At 44.9% G+C, this 22093-nt stretch overlaps 1 protein-coding gene across 7 annotated transcripts in view; it reads left to right on the top strand.

The window, feature by feature from the left end:
• Positions 1-476: 476 nt before the first annotated feature.
• RELB (RELB proto-oncogene, NF-kB subunit) overlaps positions 477-22093 on the top strand; it is a 52162-nt gene continuing 30545 nt past the window's right edge. The window contains exons 1-2 of one of the 7 annotated variants that reach the window (XM_056540064.1): positions 480-921; positions 10364-10402. In XM_056540064.1, coding sequence (XP_056396039.1) covers positions 900-921; positions 10364-10402 — 61 coding nt within the window. In that variant the 5' untranslated portion in view covers positions 480-899. Of the gene's footprint in view, positions 926-3517; positions 3563-3826; positions 3910-8495; positions 8672-9519; positions 9588-10363; positions 10403-22093 lie in introns of those variants that run through there. The other 6 variants (XM_056540069.1, XM_056540071.1, XM_056540065.1 and 3 more) reach the window with 6 other exon arrangements.

The following is a 22093-nucleotide window of genomic DNA, read 5'->3' as shown; positions in this document are numbered from 1 at the left end:
TGCTCGTGGATTCCGCTTGAAGAATGAACATGCTCTTTCTTCAAGCGGAACAGAATTCCGCTAGTAGAATTTCCGCTAGTAGAATTTCCGCAGTGTGAACAGGACAGCGGAAAAAACATTAAAGTCAATGGGCAGAGGAGATGTGAATTAATTTGGAGCGGAGAATTCAAGAGGAATTGGAGCCCCCCCCACAACCCCAGGGCCTCCAAACTGTGGACCTCTAGATGTTGCAAAACTACAATTCCCAGCATGTTGGCTGACCGGGGATGCTGGGAATTGTAGTTTTTTTTTTTTTTTGCAACATATGAAAGTCTACAGTTTGGATGCCACTGCCTTAACCCTTTATGTCAGTGCTTTCCTTCCTGTGCCTCTCTCCAGCTGTTGCAGAACTACAACTCCCAGCATGCCCAGTCAATGTCAGGGGTTCTCCAGATGTCGCAAAAACTACAACTCCCAGCATGCCCTGACAGCCCAAGGAGTGGTGGATTTGCAGCAGCTGCAGAGTCAGTCACAGGTCTTTGGTTTGTGGCGAAGACGCGTCGGATTCTCGGCCCCTGTTCACACAGTAGACGCACGGAATTCTCGGCCCCTGTTCACACAGACTTGTCGGTTTCTTCTGCTCTCTCTCTCTTTTCTTCCCCCTCCCACGTGGTGGCATACACGGGAAGTCACGTGCTCTCCCGAATGCTGAAGGGGGATTTCCTGGCCACGCCCCCTCCTCCCTTTCAGTGACGTCCCCGGGATGCTCAACCAATCAGCGGAGCCGACCGCACAATCGGGGAATTCCAGAGGCTCCATAGAGGAAGAACTCGAGAAAAAAACTTTTATCTGCGAAGTTGTGAGATCTGTACCGGGGGGGCTGCAGCCGCCTAGAGGCCGGGGGTAACGCGACCACCAGCATGAGGGAGCCGGGCAGGACAGGTAGGTGTGTAGACCCTACTGTATACAGCCAGCAGGGGGACTACAAGTCCCAGCAGAAGCTGACAGCTATTGCAATGACGTCATCGCAAGACATCATCTCTACAAGAAGTGTTTCCCAAGCAGGGTGCCTCCAGCTGTTGCAAAACTACAACTCCCAGCATGCCCGGACAGCCTTTGGCTGTCCGGGCATGCTGGGAGTTGTAGTTTTGCAACAATCCTTGTGTTTTTGTTTTTTTTTTTATGCATAAGGGTCCAATTTGCGCAATTGACAATGCGCAATTCAGTCGCACGCGACGGCTGAAAATGTCGCAGTGTGTTGTCATGACAACAGTCCCAATTTTACGGCTTTTGGATCGCAAGTCATGCAACCCCCTTGTAACGTATCTACCATAACGTACCGTAAACCATAACAAAGTCACGTGACGGCGAGTCGCTGAAATATTACTTAGGCTGGGTTGATATATCCAACTAGTTAATACGTTTTTTATTTTTTTGTGTTTTTTCACCTAAAAATAAAGTTTTTTTTAACATTGTTTTAGGGTGCATTCACATGACGATTTTACCATCCTACTTCTTCTCACCGTTTTTAACTTTGAAATCGCGCCAACCTGCACGCCAAGTCGTATCCATCGACTTCCCTTCATTACTGATAGACAACAAATGCATCAGTTTTGATTCCGCATCCGATTTTGCACGATTTGAGATCGGAGGTAAAAGTCGTGGTTTGGCCGCGCTTTTTCGTCCAGATTCAAAATCGGATCGAAATTGTGTGCGACATTTTTATTATTGATGTCTATGTAAATCGCACGGAATCGCGTGACTGTGCGATTCTATCAGATTAAGAGTGCACGATTTTTTTGTACCCATGCGCAGTAGACTTCAAAACACATACACTTCAAATACATAAAACTTTATTGCCATTGGCACACATATTCATTTTTAAAACGGGATCGGATTTCGATTGAAAATCGGATGGAATACGATTTTAAAATCGGATAGCAAAGAAATTTTTACATACGATTGTGTACGATTTTTTGCAATCCGATTTTGTCCGATTTTGCGGGCTGCTAATCGGATGGTTAAATCATGATGTGAACCTAGCCTTAGTCAGTTCCATTGACTTGTGCCCAAAATATGCGCCCGTTTCCGTCAGATTTTTGGGCGAATAAAAAATTGCCTATGATTTTTATTTATTTAGTTAGTTACAGTTCTGGCTGTAAACGGATAAAAAAAAAACGGTTTAAAAAAAAAATCCCATTCTTGTCAATGGGATTTTTTTTTACAATCCGTTTACATCTGTTTGTACCCGTCTGCACTCATTTCCGTTTTTTTGACGGCAGAAAAAAACGGCACATGCTGTATTTTTTCTTCTGTCAAAAAAAACGGATACAGTAAATTTAACATTGAAGTCTAAGGAAAATGGATGAGCTTTTAATGTCATCCGTTTGCATCCGTTTTTTTTCGATCCGTTTTTTGATCCGTTTTTACTTCTGAGCATGTTTAGAACAACAACAACATTTTTGGGGGGGTTTATTAACGGAACAATAACGGAAACAAACGGATAACATCCGTTTGCATCCGTCATTGTCCGTTGTTTATTTTTTTTAAGTCCGTGTGAACGCAGCCTTACCCCCAACATTCTCCCTGGAGCACTATTGTGATGGTCTTCAGCTGTTGCAAAACTACAACTCCCAGCATGCCCTGTGGCTCAGCAGCTGCCCCAAATGAAAATTCCCAGCATGTTGTACTATATAGTAGTATATAGTATAGGTCAGTGTTTCCCAACCAGGGGTGCCTCCAGCTGTTGAAAAACTACAATTCCCAGCATGCCCGGACAGCCGTTGGCTGTCCGGGCATGCTGGGAGTTGTAGTTTTGCAACAGCTGGAGGTCCACAGTCTGATCAAAAGTTCTAACCCTTTAAGGGTCTATTCACACGTACAGTATTCTGCGCAGATTTGATGCGCAGGATTTTCTGCTGCAGATTTCAATGTAAACTAAATGACTGAACACAGCTTCAAATCCTCCGCATCAAATCTGCGCAGAATACTGTACGTGGGAATAGTCCCTAAAGGAGTAGTCCTTTTTCAGCAAATAGTTGTCCTCACCTGCTCCTAATACACTTTCTGTATCAATACCTTAGGCCGGCAGCCCGCGGGAAGGGGGCGTGTTGACCACCGCACGAAGCGGCGGCTGACACGCCCCCTCAATACAAGTCTATGGCAGAGCCGGAGCGCTGCCTTCGGCAATCTCCGGCTCTACCATAGCGATGTATTGAGGGGGCGTGTCTGCCGCCGCTTCGTGCGGTGGGCAACACGCGCTATATGGCCAGCGAGCCGGGGCCCCAGCGGTCGGACCACTTATCCCCTATCCTTAGCATAGGGGATATGTTTTTCTCCACTGGATTACCCCTTTAAGGTTCACCGTATTAGAAAGCTTCATTGTTTACGTTCGGCATGTAACACTCCTGGTCATGTGACACATCACACAGATGCGGGGGCGTTACACTTGCAGTACAGACATCACGACTGTGTCTTGCAACCAGCCCCGCACCTGTGTGCGTGTCACATGACCAGGACACATTGTTACGCTTCAGAAGTAAACAATAAAGGCGACGGCGAGCAGAGATCCGGACGTGTGAACGTAACCTAGGAATAAACATTTTTTTTTTCCCATGTAGCAATTCGCAACGAAACCTGCAGCAGCGAATTAACAGCAAAATAACGAGATTTATCAAAACCTGTGTAGAGGAAGTGGGGTGCAGTTGCCCATAGCAACCAATCAGATCGCTTCTTTCATTTTTCACAGGCCTCTTTGAAAATGAAAGAAGCGATCTGATTGGTTGCTACGGGCAACTGCACCCCACTTCCTCTACACAGGTTTTAATAAATCGAACCCCTCATGTGCACGATTTGGTGCAGATTTTCTGCAGCGTATTAACCCCGTGTGAACACATCCTAATAGTTCCGCTTGCAAAATGTGTATTTGTGGTAAAATGTAGGAACTGTCTCTTAAGCGATCGTCCTATAGATAAGCGTAGGACATATACACTATGTGCATCTTAGGTTTCTTTATCATTTTACACTTCGCTGATGTTTTGTGACTTTGTTATTTCCTGCGGTTGAACGTTCTGTCGTAACGCGAAGGATTCTTCTTGCACTATGTTCCTTTTTACCTCAGGATGGTTGAAATGGTGTTTTTGTGGTTATAACCAAGTTTAGTTTCGGTTTTCATTGGAGGAGCAGCTGTTTCTCCGCAGCGGATTTTGTATATGAGAGGCAGGACCTGTTATACATAAATAGTCCTAAGGCAATGTATACGCACAAGGTTTAGTCTGGTGAGATACGGAACGCATACATCAGGCTTGAATTTCGTGGTGGCTAGGTCTTTGTCAGCCATTTCTAATAGGAGTTGTCCATGTTTAAAATACATATATATATATATATATATATATATATATATATATATATATATATATATATAGTTTTACTTTTCTCCACTTCCTTTCCCGGACTGTCCCCGTTCTGCCTGTGGTGACCGTTGCAGCAAATCAGCGGCCTCGGAGGTCATGCTCTGTATTTAGGCATATGGAGCGTGACCGCTGTGGCTACCGATTGGCTGCGGCAGTCACGTCACATGTACTGCATCAGGCGATCAGTGCAGGATCAGAGGCAGAGGTAAGTAAAACAGTTTGCTTTTTTTTTAAAGTTGAGGGGACAGTAATTGCTGTGACTTACAGGGGAGGAGAAGAGGGGACGGTTAAATTGTGACACACGGGAGGGGATGAGGGGACACTAATGACTGTGACACAGAGGAGAAATGAGGGAACAGTAATGACTATGATGCACGGGGGGGGGGGGGAACACTTATGACACAAGAAGAGATGAGGGAAAATTAATGTCTGTGATACACAGGGAGAGATGATGGGGACATTAATGATTGTGAACCGTAGGGAGTGATGAGGGGACACTAATGACTGTGACACACGGGAGAGATGAGGGAAAATTATTGACTATGGCACACGGGAGAGGTGAGTGGACAATAAAGACTGTGACACTCGGGGGAGATAAGGGGATTATAATGACTGTGACACACAGGGGGGGAGATGAGGGGATAATGATGACTGCGACACACAGGGGAGTTGAGGGGAACATTAATGATTGTGACCCATAGGGAGAGATGAGGGGACACTAATGACTGTGACACACTGGGGAGATAAGGGGATTATAATGACTGTGACACATGGGGGGGGATGAGGGGACAATAATTACTGTGACACAGGGAGAGATGTGGTGACAGTAATGACTGTGACACAGGGAGAGATTAGAGGACAATAATGACTGTGACACATGGGGGGGGGAGATAAGGGGATTATAATGACTGTGACACATTGTGGGGGAGGAGATGAGGGGACAATAATTACTGTGGGACAGGGAGAAATGTGGTGACAGTAATGACTGACACAGGGAGAGATGAGAGGACAATAATGACTGACACACGGGGGAGATGTGGGAACAGTTTCAACTGTGACACGGAGAGATGAGGGGGACAGTAATGACTGTGACAAACAGGGAGATATGAGGGGGACAGTAAGAACTGTGACACAGGGAGAGATGAGGGAACAGTAATTACTGTGACACAGGGAGAGATGAGGGGAATAGTAATGACTGACAGAGGGATAGGTGAGGGGAATAGTAATGACTGACACAGGGAGAGATGAGGGGAATAGTAATGACTGACACAGGGAGAGATGAGGGGAATAGTAATGACTGACACAGGGAGAGATGAGGGGAATAGTAATGACTGACACAGGGAGAGATGAGGGGAATAGTAATGACTGACACAGGGAGATATGAGGGGGACAGTAAGAACTGTGACACAGGGAGAGATGAGGGGAATAATAATGACTGACAGAGGAAGAGATGAGGGGAATAGTAATGACTGACAGAGGGATAGGTGAGGGGGACACAAATGACTGTGACACACACAAGGGAGAAATAAGGGGACACTGACTGTGACACAGGGAGAGATGAGGGAACAGTAATGACTGATCATGTTGCGTAACGTTACATGACATCACGTGCAACATCCTGGTTCCTCACTTTTTTTTTGCTGGCTCCTAGATACATAACAGATTTGTCAAGCCCTGTCACACATTAAAAGGGAATTACGGCAAATGAGTATTTTAGCTGACGATCATATTTTACATGGTCCACCAGAGCATTCCTCAGCAATAGCATCTGATCACTGCCTCCAGCTGTTGCAAAACTACAAAACCTGCTGGAAACAAAGAAAAAAAAAAAACTGTTCAAAATAGATATATACCGTACATATGCGTTTTTGTTTTGTTTTTTCAAGGCTGAAAATACGGAACAAAAACAAAGTGAGTATATAGCCACCAACCAGTCGTCGCACCAAATTCAAATTTGGGGGTTCCAGGGCATGGGTACAGTTGCCCTTTCTGCCCCCTTATGCCCCTGCTGTGTTGTCCGTTCAAGGGTAACCCAGAGGCTGCTGAGATACCCCCATACAGCACCTCAACCTAAGCGCAGCTTTGTTCAGTTCTGCATACCATGTGTATTAGTCAGCGGTACGCAGCAGTGTGCGGGAGACACCCAGCGCTTCATACGGTTTCTCCCTGCCGCCTCATTCATCTGCTAGGCAGAAGCTATATACAACCCAACCCCAGTGTCTAGGGCAGGTTGATTTCCTAGACCAGTGTTTCCCAACCAGGATGCCTCCAGCTCCAGGCACCCTGGTTGGAAAACATAAATGTAGACCAAAAAAGAATTAAAGGGGTACTCCGGTGGGAAAAAAATGTTTTAAATCAACTGGTGCCGGAAAGTTAAACAGATTTGTAAATTACTTCTATTAAAAAAATCTTTACCCTTCCAGGACTTTTTAGCAGCTGTATGCTACAGATGAAATTCTTTTCTTTTATGAATTTTTTTTTTGTCTTGTCCACAGTGCTCTCTGCCGACACCTCTGTCCGTGTTAGGAACTGTCCAGAGCAGCATAGGTTTGCCATGGGGATTTTCTCCTGCTCTGGACAGTTCCTGATATGGGCATCAGGTGTCAGCAGAGAGCACTGTGGACAAGACAAAAAAGAAATTCCTCTGTAACATACAGCTGCTAATAAGTACTGAAAGGATTAAGATTTTTAAATAGAAGTCATTTACAAATCTGTTTTAACTTTCTGGCACCAGTTCATTTAAAAAAAAAAAAAAAGTTTTCCACCGGAGTACCCCTTTAAGGGGGCTCAAGGAAAACTAACAGTCGCATATACAGTGACCCCCCCCCCCCCCAACCTACGATGGCCCCGACATACGATAATTTCAACATACAATGGTCTCTCAGAGGCGGTCGCATGTTGAAGGCAGCATCAACATACGATGCATTTGTATGTCGGGGCCATCGCATAAACGGCTATCTGGCAGCGCAGACTGCTTCAGCTGCCACCGGATAGCCATTTACGGTGCCCCGTGTGCTCTGGTGATGGTCTCCTACCTGTCCTCGGGGCTCCGGCGCGTCCTCTTCACGATCCCCCTCCATCGCCGGCGCTCTCCATCGTCGTCATCATGTCGCGCGCACGCTGTCCCGTCATCCAGTAGGAGTGGCGTGCGTGATGACGGCGACAGAGAGCGAGGATCCCGGAGAAGCAGAGACGTCCGGAGCATCGGGGACACCCCGGGGACGCGGCGACAGGGATGGAGGGCGACATCCAGGGCAGCGGTGACGGGTCCGGAGCGGTGGGGACAGGTGAGTACAGCTTCCTATAGTTTACATTGCACGGATCCCTCAACATACGATGGTTTCAACAAACGATGGTCCATTTGGAACGGATTACCATCGTATGTTGGGACCACTGTAATGAAGACTACAGGCAGCTAAATCAAATCCGTCATATGATCTGAGGTGCGCCTAGTTTAATATAAAACAGTCAAAGGTTCTAAAATCAAATGGTAGACCTAAAATAACACTATACAATAAAGAACCACTTGTACAATAACTTATTCCATGGAAGATATATGCAGGTTTGCATCAGCACATATAGGCCAAAATAAAATAATATGGTAGAATAACATAACCTCTAATGATGCGGGTTGTGATGGTGTTATAGGCAGGGGTCAAGTCCTGGGGAAAAAAAGTGTGGGAACTCACCCAAGATTTCCACTCAAGGGCTGGTCCTGCAAATGGGAATGGTGTTCCTGCTGTGAAAAAGTACAGGAACTCAGTTCCCACGCGTTCCTGCAGGACTTGAGCCCTGGTTAAAGGGCCACTAACGGACCACCAATACCAATATTATATACTATAAATAAACATACAAAAAAATAAATATGTATATAATATACTAATCTGAACTAGGTAGTAGAAATAATAGTAGTGGTAAGAATAATGGGGGAGATTTATCAAAATCTGTGTAGAGAAGAGAGGTGCAGTTGCCCATAGCAACCAATCAGATTGCTTTTTCATTTTTGAAGTGGCTTGTGAAAAGTGAAAGAAGCGATCTGATTGGTTGCTATGAGCAACTGCACCATTATGTGGGGGGGTGGGGGCAGAGCCTAATATTATACGTTGACCCTACATCAGGTCATATATGTGGAACACTATTAACCCATTCATTTATTTGTCATTGTTTCGAGAAACTTTTGGATTTAGACCAGAGAATTATCGGAGAAAACAATTGAATCTATTGAGTTTATCACCACTGTTATTTCTACTAATGATTTGCTGCATTACATACTAATTGGAGTTAGTATATGTAGATTTGTACATTTATTTAGATTACATAATATTAGTATTGGAGGTGCTTCAATCGTAATCATAAGGGGGCAGAGTTATCAAAACCTGTGCAGAGGAAAACAAAAAAAATTGCCCAGTTGCCCATAGCAACCAATCAGCTTGCGTCTTTCATTTTTCAAAATGAAAGAAGCAAGCTGATTGGTTGCTATGGGCAACTGGGCAATTTCTTTTCCCTCTGCTCAGGTTTCAATAAATCTTCCCCAAGTTCCCTATGGCACCAGCATAACCCGCATCATTAGTGGTTATGTTATTCTACCATACTTTTTTATTTTGTTCTGTATGTGCTCGTGCAAAACTGCATATTCTTCTTCCATGGTATAATATATTGTACATCTGTCGTTCATATTGTATATTTTAATTTCATGTCTACCATTTTGATTTTCGATCCTATGACTATTTTATATTAAAGGGTACCTTTCATCAAGAAAACGTTTGATATATTATAGATTAACTTTCCAATTGCATGTTATTAAAAAATATGCTTCTTTCTATTTAATTTTTCACTTTGAAAAAATTACCAAGCCCTTTTTACAGATTTCAGACTCATGCTGGAGTCCTAAATCGCAGACTGCAGCCGGGACACAGACAAGCTCAGCACTACTCCCTGCCTGTCAATCAGACAGGCAGGAGCCAGCACTGTGCTCATAGCACAGCAGGGCATACTCCTGACTCTGCCTTACTGCATGCCCTCATTCATTTTACTATCTGAGCTCCGATCTTTCTTCTTTCTGCACATGCAGTGGGAAACAGAGAGAAGATTCAGAGTTGCCCGGCTGCTGTGTTCACAGCCTCTATGCTGGGCCACGCCCCCTTCATCCCTCACACTAGGACAGGTGAATGAGCAGCCAAAAAGACAATAAATCAGGTAGAAAGAGGGGGTTTTGAATTAAAAGAAACACCGGGAGGGGGGGGGGGGGAATTAGGGAGGGTTTAGATCATTATAGGTACTCTTTAAACGTGCTGATGTACTTTTTTTTTAAGGCATACGACTATTTGAGTTTGGTGTCTAGAGGAGCCGAAGACTGTGAGGGCATGATGGAAATTGCAGTTTTGCAACAGCTGGAGGGCCACAGGTAGGGGAGCACTGACCTAGAGAGTTAGGGGTGCTCCACCAATCATGATCGCAAGGGGCAGCCACATAGTGACAGTCTAAAGCTGTCCGGGTATACTGGGAGTTGTAGTTTTGCAACAGCTGGAGAGCCACAATTGCTATAGGGATACATAGAGCAGGATGGATGTCAGACACACCGGGCGCCGCTTATCTCCATGGTTAGCAAAACTATGAGACAGCTGGACAGAGTCTTGTTCCCCTGGTGCTGGCCCTCTCGAGGGTCATTATATTGTTGGGGGCTCCTGTAGGATCTGTGAGCACCCTCTCCCTAGACATGATCCCATCTAGTCCCCCCCCCCCACCCCCGTTACTGTAATACCTCATTGCATTGCGTTTCTTTCCACCATGTTTTGTGCAGATGCATGTATGGCCCCCAGTACCTGTACTTGTGTGGAGAGGGCTACAGACTGAGCAGGGTTTATGTGTGTATATAGTGAGTGTCTGTATACAGGAGTGGGGACGTATAGGAATGCATTATTCCATATATTTCCATTTATTGCTCACTGCAAATGTTCTCCTTTTTATTGTAGTTCCTAATGGCATTTCACAAACCCATCCTCCAACACTAGGTAAGTACTTGTATGGTTATATACCTCTGTGCCCTTTTTATACATCAGGTTTAGCATAAATTGCAATGTATTAAGTTTGGTTTAGAACCTAGATATTTCATGTATGGTACATGTCCTGGGTCATTGCCAGTACCACTTAATGTGGTACTCCGGAGGGAATTTTTTTTGTAAATTAGATCAGATTTGTAAATTACTTCTATTTAAAAATCTTAATCCTTCCAGTACTTATCAGCTGCTGTATGTTCCACAGGAAGTTTTGTTGTTCTTTTCTGTCTGACCACAGTGCTCTCTGCTGAGACCTCTGTCCGTGTCAGAAACTGTCCAGAGCAGAAGAGGTTCCTCATTCGCTATATAATTCCTGACCTGAACAGAAGTGGCAGCAGAGAGCACTGTGGTCAGACTGGAGACAACTACAAAACTTCCTCTGTAAGGTAAATTTCATGCTCAGAGCTGCACACATGGACAGATATCTGACAGGGAGAAGCCAAACACTGTACATTAATCATGCAGGGCATGAAGGGTGGGGGAGGGAGAAGGCATGCATGAGGCAGCTCAGCCCGGCCTTTATGACAATTGAGTGTGAAAGAAAAACATGATTTCATAACTTGGCAAACAGACATCTGCTAAGGCTGCGTTCATATATGTCCAGCTCAGTGAACCCAGCTTAAACTTGCCGCAACTGATGATTAAGGTGCATTGGTTGTTTAGGATCCGGCGATCATCAATTGTGCATGTTGGACAGGGGAACACAGCAAGATATGGCCCGTTCCATCGCCCAGAGTCCAACTTGAGATCAGGGGTGTGAAGAAAAAAAATAAAAATAAATAAAAAACTACTTGTCCAAGGGACTAAAAAAAAGAGCACAATCCACTTGTCCTGGCACATAAAGTATTTCAACCAAAATAGTTTGTAAATAAGGTCTTTATTAATAGAAATTTAATAGGCAGACCAGTGTGTCACCCATTATGTGGATAGGGCCTCTGATAAGTAACTCACCCCCCCCCCCCACTAAGTAGGTAGTCCCCTCTTCAGGTGGGTATGTCCCCACATCAGGTAGGGCTACCCTAGTATGTAAGCAGGGCCCCAGATACATACATATATATATATATATATATATATATATATATATATATATATATATATAAAAATATATGTTCCCCCAGTAGGTAAATAATGTTTTAGATAGATATGTCCCCCCAGTTGGTAGAAAGGTAGGGATCCCTGACAGAGCCCAGATAGATATCCCCCCCCCCTGATGCCCCCTGTGCCATTATATTCCCCCCTCTGATGCCCCCTTTGCCATTAAATTCCCCCCTCTGATGCCCCTGTGCAATTATATTCCCCCCTCTGATGCCCCTGTGCCATTTATATTCCAGCCTTTGATGCCCCATGTGCCAGTATATTCCCCCCTCTGATGCCCCTGTGCCATTTATATTCCAGCCTTTGATGCCCCATGTGCCAGTATATTCCCCCCTCTGATGCCCCTGTGCCATTTATATTCCAGCCTTTGATGCCCCATGTGCCAGTATATTCCCCCCTCTGATGTCCCCTGTGCCATTTTATTCCCCCCCCCCTCTGATGGCCCCTGTGCCATTATATTCCCCCCTCTGATGGCCCCTGTGCCATTATATTCCCCCCTCTGATGGCCGCTGTGCCATTATATTCTCCCCTCTGATGCCCCCGTGCCATTATATTCCCCCCTCTGATGGCCCCTGTGCCATTATATTCTCCCCTCTGATGCCCCCGTGCCATTATATTCCCCCCTCTGATGGCCCCTGTGCCATTATATTCCCCCCTCTGATGCCCCTGTGCCATTTATATTCCAGCCTTTGATGCCCCATGTGCCAGTATATTCCCCCCTCTGATGCCCCTGTGCCATTTATATTCCAGCCTTTGATGCCCCATGTGCCAGTATATTCCCCCCTCTGATGCCCCTGTGCCATTTATATTCCAGCCTTTGATGCCCCATGTGCCAGTATATTCCCCCCTCTGATGTCCCCTGTGCCATTTTATTCCCCCCCCCCTCTGATGGCCCCTGTGCCATTATATTCCCCCCTCTGATGGCCCCTGTGCCATTATATTCCCCCCTCTGATGGCCGCTGTGCCATTATATTCTCCCCTCTGATGCCCCCGTGCCATTATATTCCCCCCTCTGATGGCCCCTGTGCCATTATATTCTCCCCTCTGATGCCCCCGTGCCATTATATTCCCCCCTCTGATGGCCCCTGTGCCATTATATTCCCCCCTCTGATGCCCCCGTGCCATTATATTCTCCCCCTCTGATGGCCCCTGTGCCATTATATTCCCCCCTCTGATGGCCGCTGTGCCATTATATTCTCCCCTCTGATGGCCCCTGTGCCATTATATTCCCCCCTCTGATGCCCCCCTGTGCCATTATATTCCCCCCTCTGATACCCCCGTGCCATTATATTCTCCCCTCTGATGGCCGCTGTGCCATTATATTCTCCCCTCTGATGGCCGCTGTGCCATTATATTCTCCCCTCTGATGGCCGCTGTGCCATTATATTCCCCCCTCTGATGGCCCCTGTGCCATTATATTCCCCCCTCTGATGCCCCCGTGCCATTATATTCTCCCCCTCTGATGGCCCCTGTGCCATTATATTCTCCCCTCTGATGCCCCCCTGTGCCATTATATTCCCCCATCTGATGGCCCCTGTGCCATTATATTCTCCCCTCTGATGCCCCCCTGTGCCATTATATTCCCCCATCTGATGGCCCCCGTGCCATTATATTCTCCCCCTCTGATGGCCCCTGTGCCATTATATTCTCCCCTCTGATGCCCCCCTGTGCCATTATATTCTCCCCTCTGATGGCCGCTGTGCCATTATATTCTCCCCTCTGATGGCCCCTGTGCCATTATATTCTCCCCTCTGATGCCCCCCTGTGCCATTATATTCCCCCATCTGATGGCCCCTGTGCCATTATATTCTCCCCTCTGATGCCCCCCTGTGCCATTATATTCCCCCATCTGATGGCCCCCGTGCCATTATATTCTCCCCCTCTGATGGCCCCTGTGCCATTATATTCTCCCCTCTGATGCCCCCCTGTGCCATTATATTCCCCCATCTGATGGCCCCTGTGCCATTATATTCTCCCCTCTGATGCCCCCCTGTGCCATTATATTCCCCCCTCTGATACCCCCGTGCCATTATATTCTCCCCCTCTGATGCCCCTGTGCCATTATATTCTCCCCTCTGATGCCCCCCTGTGCCATTATATTCCCCCATCTGATGGCCCCCGTGCCATTATATTCTCCCCCTCTGATGGCCCCTGTGCCATTATATTCTCCCCTCTGATGCCCCCCTGTGCCATTATATTCCCCCATCTGATGGCCCCTGTGCCATTATATTCTCCCCTCTGATGCCCCCCTGTGCCATTATATTCCCCCCTCTGATACCCCCGTGCCATTATATTCTCCCCCTCTGATGGCCCCTGTGCCATTATATTCTCCCCTCTGATGCCCCCCTGTGCCATTATATTCCCCCATCTGATGGCCCCCGTGCCATTATATTCCCCCCTCTGATGCCCCCGTGCCATTATATTCCCCCCTCTGATACCCCCGTGCCATTATATTCTCCCCTCTGATGCCCCTGGGCCATTTTATTCCCTCCCCCCTCTGATGCCCTCTGGGCCATTACATCTCCCCGAGGGATATGCCACCGGATGACGCACATATGTGATGGGGGCCGGAGAGACAGTTATCATTTGTTTGTGATTCCAGCATCTGGTTTCCTTGTTGGTTGGACGGTAAACATGATTTATATCCAGTTGAAACAAAGCCGAGCTAACTCCCCGGTCTGGAGCAGAGAGACGGCTATGTGAGACCTGCCGGTGATGGACAGATGACACGTCAGGGGCGGCCATGATGGAAAGCTTCAGCTATGTGATATTGGAGGATGCAAAACATAACAACCTGTTGAGAAAGCAATAGTGTGAACTTCTTAAATTAGCCGGGGAGTTACCCGCGGAGGACAGAGGAGTGCCCCTGAGCCAGAGAGGAGTGCAACATAGAAACAACATTAAAGGAGAACTCCGTTACTTAAAGGGGTACGCCGGTGGAAAACATTATTTTTTTTAAATGAACTGGTGCCAGAAAGTTAAACAGATTTGTAAATGACTTCTATTTAAAAATCTTAACCCTTCCAGTACTTCTCAGCTGCTGTATGCTACAGAGGAAGTTGAGTTGTTCTTTTCTGTCTGACCATGTCAGGAACTGTCCAGAGCAGCATAGGTTTGCTATGAGGATTTGCTCCTGCTCTGGACGGTTCCTGACACGGGCATCAGGTGTCAGCAGAGAGCACTGTGGACAGGACAAAAAAAATTCAAAAAGAAAAGAATTTCCTCTGTAGCATACAGCTGCTAAAAAGTACTGGAAGGATAAAGATTTTTTAATAGAAGTCATTTACAAATCTGTTTATCTTTCTTGCACCAGGTGATATAAGACACAAAAAAATGTTTTCCACCAGAGTACCCCTTTAACGACGCAGGACGTAAATGTACGTCCTGGTGCGGTGGTACTTAACGCACCAGGACGTACATTTCCGTCCTAAGCATAACCGCGGGCATCGGAGCGATGCCCGTGTCATGCGCGGCTGATCCCGGCTGCTGATCGCAGCCAGGGACCCGCCGGCAATGGCCGACGCCCGCGATCTCGCGGGCGTCCGCCATTAACCCCTCAGGTGCCGGGATCAATACAGATCCCGGCATCTGCGGCAGTGCGCGATTTGAACGAATGATCTGATCGCCCGCAGCGCTGCTGCGGGGATCCGATCATTCATAACGCCGCACGGAGGTCCCCTCTCCTTCCTCCGTGCGGCTCCCGGCGTCTCCTGCTCTGGTCTGTGATCGAGCAGACCAGAGCAGAAGATCGCCGATAATACTGATCTGTTCTATGTCCTAAACATAGAACAGATCAGTATTAGCAATCATGGTATTGCTATGAATAGTCCCCTATGGGGACTATTCAAGTGTAAAACAAAATGTAAAAAAATGTAAAAGTAAAAGTAAAAAAAAAGTGAAAAATCCCCTCCCCCAATAAAAAAGTAAAACGTCCGTTTTTTCCTATTTTACCCCCAAAAAGCGTAATTTTTTTTATAGACATATTTGGTATCGCCGCGTGCGTAAATGTCCGAACTATTAAAATAAAATGTTAATGATCCCGTACGGTGAACGGCGTGAACGAAAAAAAAAGTCCAAAATTCCTACTTTTTTCATACATTTTATTAAAAAAAATTATAAAAAATGTATTAAAAGTTTTTTATATGCAAATGTGGTATCAAAAAAAAGTACAGATCATGGCGCAAAAAATGAGCCCCCATACCGCCGCTTATACGGAAAAATAAAAAAGTTATAGGTCATCAAAATAAAGGGATTATAAACGTACTAATTTGGTTAAAAAGTTTGTGATTTTTTATAAAAGTATGTAATAATGGGTATCATTTTAATCGTATTGACCCTCAGAATAAAGAACACACGTCATTTTTACCGTAAATTGTACGGCGTGAAAACGAAACCTTCCAAAATTAGCAAAATTGCGTTTTTCGTTTTAATTTCCCCACAAAAATAGTGTTTTTTGGTTGCGCCATACATTTTATGATATAATGAGTTATGTCATTACAAAGGACAACTGGTCGCGCAAAAAACAAGCCCTCATACTAGTCTGTGGATGAAAATATAAAAGAGTTATGATTTTTAGAAGGCGAGGAGGAAAAAATGAAAACGTAAAAATTAAATTGTCTGAGTCCTTAAGGCCAAAATGGGCTGAGTCCTTAAGGGGTTAACTACTCATCCCCTAGGATAGGGGATAAGTGTCTGCTCTCAGCGACCAGACAACCTGCGATCTCCTGTCCGGCGCCCGGGCTCATCAGTTTGGAGCGATGATTGACAGGCCTGTATTCAAGTATCCAACTTTATTTTTGGGTATGTTTGGGGCCGACCCTCCAGTGTGCAGTTATCTAGAGAGAACTGATATCTCTACAATGTTATAATGGGGTTGAGAAGGAAGTTTTTTTCCCCCTTCGGTTCCGAATAATAAACAGATGTAGTCTGAGGTGTATATTATTCTATTCAGGTTCTTGTGTCCTTGAACTTTGTCTTTTCGATCCTTCAGTACAATACCTTCCATCCGACCATGCGCGGCACAGATTGACGTCAGGGCGGCTGCCAGACACCTGCACCCGGGGGGTACTTTCCTACTTTCCAGAGGATTGCTCCGTGTCACTGGCTCTGGTTACATAATCGAGGGGGTTTCTGCACTTCTTCACATGTTCTTGACTGATAACATAGCTCGGCCTGGCCAGAAAGGGGATGTACTGTGTACTGGATCTGGAAAGGTTTTTGATATTTGGGAGGTGTCGCCAATTGATCGTATGACATTGCTTTTCGGTGTGATGTTTCGGACACCTATGAACCCACGATGGACTTTACCGACCTCTCAGACAGAATATCACTTCATTTTTGTGTCTATGATCGTGGACATTTCCGATAGGATCATAATAACTGGGCTTGAAAAATAATTAGGGCCTTGGTGGGGTGTCCATTATCTATAACCATTATCTATAGTGTGACTATAAAGAGTGTCTCTTCTGCTGGAAGACTTGGGATGTCCATGCTTTATATAGACCAGTGTGTTTCCTGCTGATGCAAAACTACAACTCCCAGCATGCCCGGACAGCCGAAGGCTGTCCGGACATGCTGGGAGTTGTAGTTTTGCAACAGCTGGAGGCACGTTGGTTGAGAAACACTGATATAGACAGTCTATTAATTTAAAGGGGTTATCCAGGAAAAAAACTTTATATATATATATATATATATATATATATATTTTATATATATATTTTATATATATATATATATATTTTATATATATATATATATATATATTTTATATATTTTATATATATATATATATATTTTATATATATATTTTATATATATATATATATATTTTATATATATATTTTATATATATATTTTATATATATATATATTTTATATATATATTTTATATATATATATATATATATATATATATATATTATATATATATATATATATATATATATATATATTATATATATATATATATATATATATCTCAACTGGCTCCAGAAAGTTAAACAGATTTGTAAATTACTTCTATTAAAAATCTTAATCCTTTCAGTACTTATGAGCTTCTGAAGTTGAGCTGTTCTTTTCTGTCTAAGTGCTCTCTGATGACACCTGTCTCGGGAACTGCCCAGTTTAGATGCAAATCCCCATAGCAAACCTCTTCTACTCTGTGCAGTTCCTGAGACAGGTGTCATCAGAGAGCACTGTTGCCAGACAGAAAACAGCAACTCAACTTCAGCAGCTGATAATTATTGAAAGGATTAAGATTTTTTAATAGAAGTAATTTACAAATCTGTTTAACTTTCTGGAGCCAGTTGATATAAGAAAAAAAATATAAATTTTTTCCTGGAATACCCCTTTAAACGAGTAGTGCAGTGAAAAATAACTTATCCTCTATCCAAAGGACAGGGGATAAGTTATAGATCGCGGGGGGGGGGGGGGGGGGGGGGGGGGGGGGGGGGGGGTCTGACGTCTGACCACTGGTACCCCTCCGCGATCTCCGGAACAGGGCCCAGGCAGTCTGCCAGAAGCGGCCGTTACGACCCCCCCCCGTATGAAGCTCTCTTATATGGGGCCCGGCAAGTCTGCTGGGAAAAACTTTTTTATATATATATATATCAACTGGCTCCAGAAAGTTAAACAGATTTGTAAATTACTTCTATTAAAAAATCTTAATCCTTTCAGTACTTATGAGCTTCTGAAGTTAAGGTTGTTCTTTTCTGTCTAAGTGCTTTCTGATGACACATGTCTCGGCAACCGCCCACTTTAGGAGAGGTTTGCTATGGGGATTTGCATCTAAATTGGCCGGTTCCTGAGACACGTGTCATCAGAGAACACTTAGAAAAGAACGACTCAACTTCAGAAACTCATAAGTACTGAAAGGATTCAGATTTTTTTTTAATAGAAGCAATTTACGAATCTGTTTAACTTTCTGGAGCCAGTTGATGTATAAAAATTTTTTTTTTTTTCCTGGAATACCCCTTTAAGCAGAATGAGTCCAGCACTTTAGACTCCTATAAAGAGCCATTTACTTTATTTAAATTTACATCCGGAACATACATGATTGGGGGAACTGTTTCAGCGGAGAAACGGGTTTCGACCATATGGTCTTTACCACAGTGGTGAACCAGTGACTGGCTAAGGCTGCGTTTACACAACCATCTAGACCCGTCCCGTTCTTCTCCCGTCAAAAAAAAATAATGGACGATAACAGATGCAAACGGATTAAAAGGTTACACCCAGTTGTCAATTCTCCTCATACATCTCCAGGAGGAGTAGCTGAAGCAACGTTGCGTTCTTAGGCCGCGTTCAGATCAGTCCCGTTCGTCGATTCCGTTATAATGATGGGACTTTCGGGTCAATCCTACAATATAATGGACATCAACCGTAAACCCAATAGACCTTATTCAAAGTCAGTGGGACCGGTCAGGATCCATTGTGTCCGTTGTGACGCTCTCCATCCAGCTTCTTTATCTGCATCTGTAATGGGGCTCCGGAATGCTGATGTGAACATGGCCTAAAAGATTCTCCAGCATTCTTATTTCAGAGAGAATAAAAGTACTAACTTAAAGGGGTACTCCGCTGCTCAGCGTTTGGAACAAAATGTTCCGCCAAGGGAGCTCATGATGTCATCGCCCCGCCCCCCTCAAGACATCACACCCCACCCCCTCAATGCAAGTCATTGTTCCAAACGCTGAGCAGCAGAGTACCCCTTTAACCCGTTAACGACCATGGATGTCTATGCTCATCCAATGGCCGTTAACGGGGTATGACGCGGGCTCCCGACTCGAACCCGCGTCATACCGGCCGGCCCCCAGCTGATTCCTGTAGCTGGGGGCCGGTGTTAATAGCCGACATGCGACGATCGCCTCGGACGGCTATTAACTCTTTAGATCGCCGCTGTCAAAGTTGAAAGCGGCTCCTAAAGGTGCCTGTATACAGTCCCTGGTGGTCCAGTGGGGTGGATCGCCCCCCCGCAGCGCGATCGAGGAAGGGGACGATCCACTGCTGAGGTAGCCTGAGGGCTTACCTCTCCTGCTGCAGCGGTGCTCTGAATGATACAGCCTGGCAGGACCAGGCTTTATCATTCGAGCACAGAGCATACAGATCAATGAGGTTCTATGGAACCATAGTGATCTGTATGAGGAATCTAATGATTCCTCCTAAAAGTCCCTTAAGGGGGACTAAGGGTGCATTCCCACAGGGCGTATACGCAGCGTATTTGACGCTGCGCAAAATTTATGGCAGCAGCGGGAAATACGCTGCGTATCCCTTGCTCACTATACACACAGGGCTTTCCGGCGGCAGCCCTATGTGTGTAGTGAGTTTTGGAGGCGGAGCCATATGCCGGCGTGTCTGTGCCGCGTGGCTCCGCCTCCAAAACTCACTGCACACATAGGGCTGCCGCCGGAAAGCCCTGTGTGTATAGTGAGCAAGGGATACGCAGCGTATTTCCCGCTGCTGCCATAAATTTTGCGCAGCGTCAAATACGCTGCGTATACGCCCTGTGGGAACGCACCCTAAAAGTGTAAAATAAATAAATAAATAAAAAAGTTTAAAAACACACACATTAACCCCTTCCTTATTAAAAGTTGAAATCACCCCCCCTTTTCCCAAATTCCATGTAAAAAATATATAAACATAATAAAAATAAACATATGTGGTATCGCCGCATGCGTAAATGTACGAACTATAAAAATATATCATAAATTAAACCGCACGGTCAATGGCCAAAAGTCCAAAATAGCGTATTTTTGGTCAATTTTTATACCATTAAAAAAAGGAATAAAAAGTGATCAAAAAGTCCAATCAAAAAAAAAATGGTACTGATTAAAACTTCAGATCACGGCGCAAAAAAATAACCCTCAAACCACCCTGTATATAGAAAAATAAAAAAGTTATAGGGGTCAGACAAGGACAACTTTAAATGTATAAATTTTCCTGCATGTAGTTAGGATTTTTTCCAAAAGTGCGACAAAATCAAACCTATATAAGTAGGGTATCATTTTATCCATATGGGGACCTACACAATAAAGATAAAGTGTCAATTTTACCGAAAAATGTACAACGTAGATGGAAGCCCCCAAAATTTACAGAATGGTGTTTTTGGGTAAAATGACTGATGTCAGTAAAAAATAGAATTGGGTGGTGGAAAAAATAAGCCATAATATGGATTTTTTGTTGCAAAATTGAAAGGGTTATTATTTTTAAAAGGTAAAGAGGAAAAAACGAAAGTGCAAAAACTGAAAAACGCTTGGTTCTTAAGGGGTTAAGCTGATATGTCTGGAGAGCAAACAGATCTAGATTTCAGATCAGATTCATTGAAGTGAATTGGGCTGAATTGCAGTACCACACACAGCCTGTACACAAGTGTGGCAGCCATGTTTTTCTAGTCCTGAGAAACCCCTATAAACCAGTCTGCCATGTCTGAATGATGCCAGTCAGGTACTAAATCCTCTTAAAGGGGTACTCCAGTGGAAAACTTTTTTTTTTTTTTTTTTTTTTTTAAATCAACTGGTGCCAGAAAGTTAAACAGATTTGTAAATTACTTCCATTAAAAAATCTTAATCCTTCCTGTACTTATTAGCTGCTGAATACTACAGATGAAATTATTTTCTATTTGGAACACAGTGCTCTCTGCTGACACCTCTGTCCATTTTAGGAACTGTCCAGAGCAGCATATGTTTGCTATGGGGATTTTCTCCTACTCTGGACAGTTCTTAAAATGGACAGAGATGTCAGCAGAGAGCACTGTGCTCGTGATGTCAGCAGAGAGCTCTGTGTTCCAAAAAGAAAAGAATTTCCTCTGCAGTATTCAGCAGCTAATAAGTACTGGAAGGATTAAGATTTTTTAATAGAAGTAATTTACAAATCTGTTTAACTTTCTGGCACCAGTTGAGTTAAAAAAAAAAAAGTTTTCCACCGGAGTACCCCTTTAAATGAGGAGCTGCATTCCTTACGTGTTTCTGATTCCCCACTATTAACTATCGGCACCCATCTCCCGGGTTTAGGTCAGGACTAAGTAAATGTTCTGTGAGTCCTGAAATGTCATAGTCCCTGGATCATTAAAGGGATACTCCGCCCCTAGACATCTTATCCCCTATCCAAAGTATAGGGGATAAGATGTCAGATCGATGCGGTCCCGCTGCTGGGGATCGCCGCTGCGGCACCGCGCTGTCATTACTGCACAGAGCGGGTTCGCTCTGCACGTAATGACGGGCAGTACAGGGGCCGGAGCATCGTTACATCATGGCTCCGCCCCTTGTGACGTCACGACCCGCCCCCCCTCAATACGAGTCTATGGGAGGGGGCGTGGCGTTGTCACGCCCCTGCCATAGACTTGTATTAAGGGGGCGGGCTGTGATGTCACATGGGGCGGAGCCATGACGTCACGCTGCTCCGTCCCCTGTACTGCCCGTCATTACGTGCAGAGCGAACCCGCTCTGTGCAGTAATGATAGCAGGGTGCTGCAGCGGCGATCCTAGGGGTCCCCAGCAGCGGGACCGCATTGATCTGACATCTTATTCCCCTATACTTTGGATAGGGGATAAGATGTCTAGG

The sequence above is a fragment of the Hyla sarda genome, chromosome 9, assembly GCF_029499605.1.
Source record: "Hyla sarda isolate aHylSar1 chromosome 9, aHylSar1.hap1, whole genome shotgun sequence".
In the NCBI taxonomy this organism is placed as follows: Eukaryota; Metazoa; Chordata; class Amphibia; order Anura; family Hylidae; genus Hyla; species Hyla sarda.
This window is presented reverse-complemented; position numbering and strand designations above follow the sequence as displayed.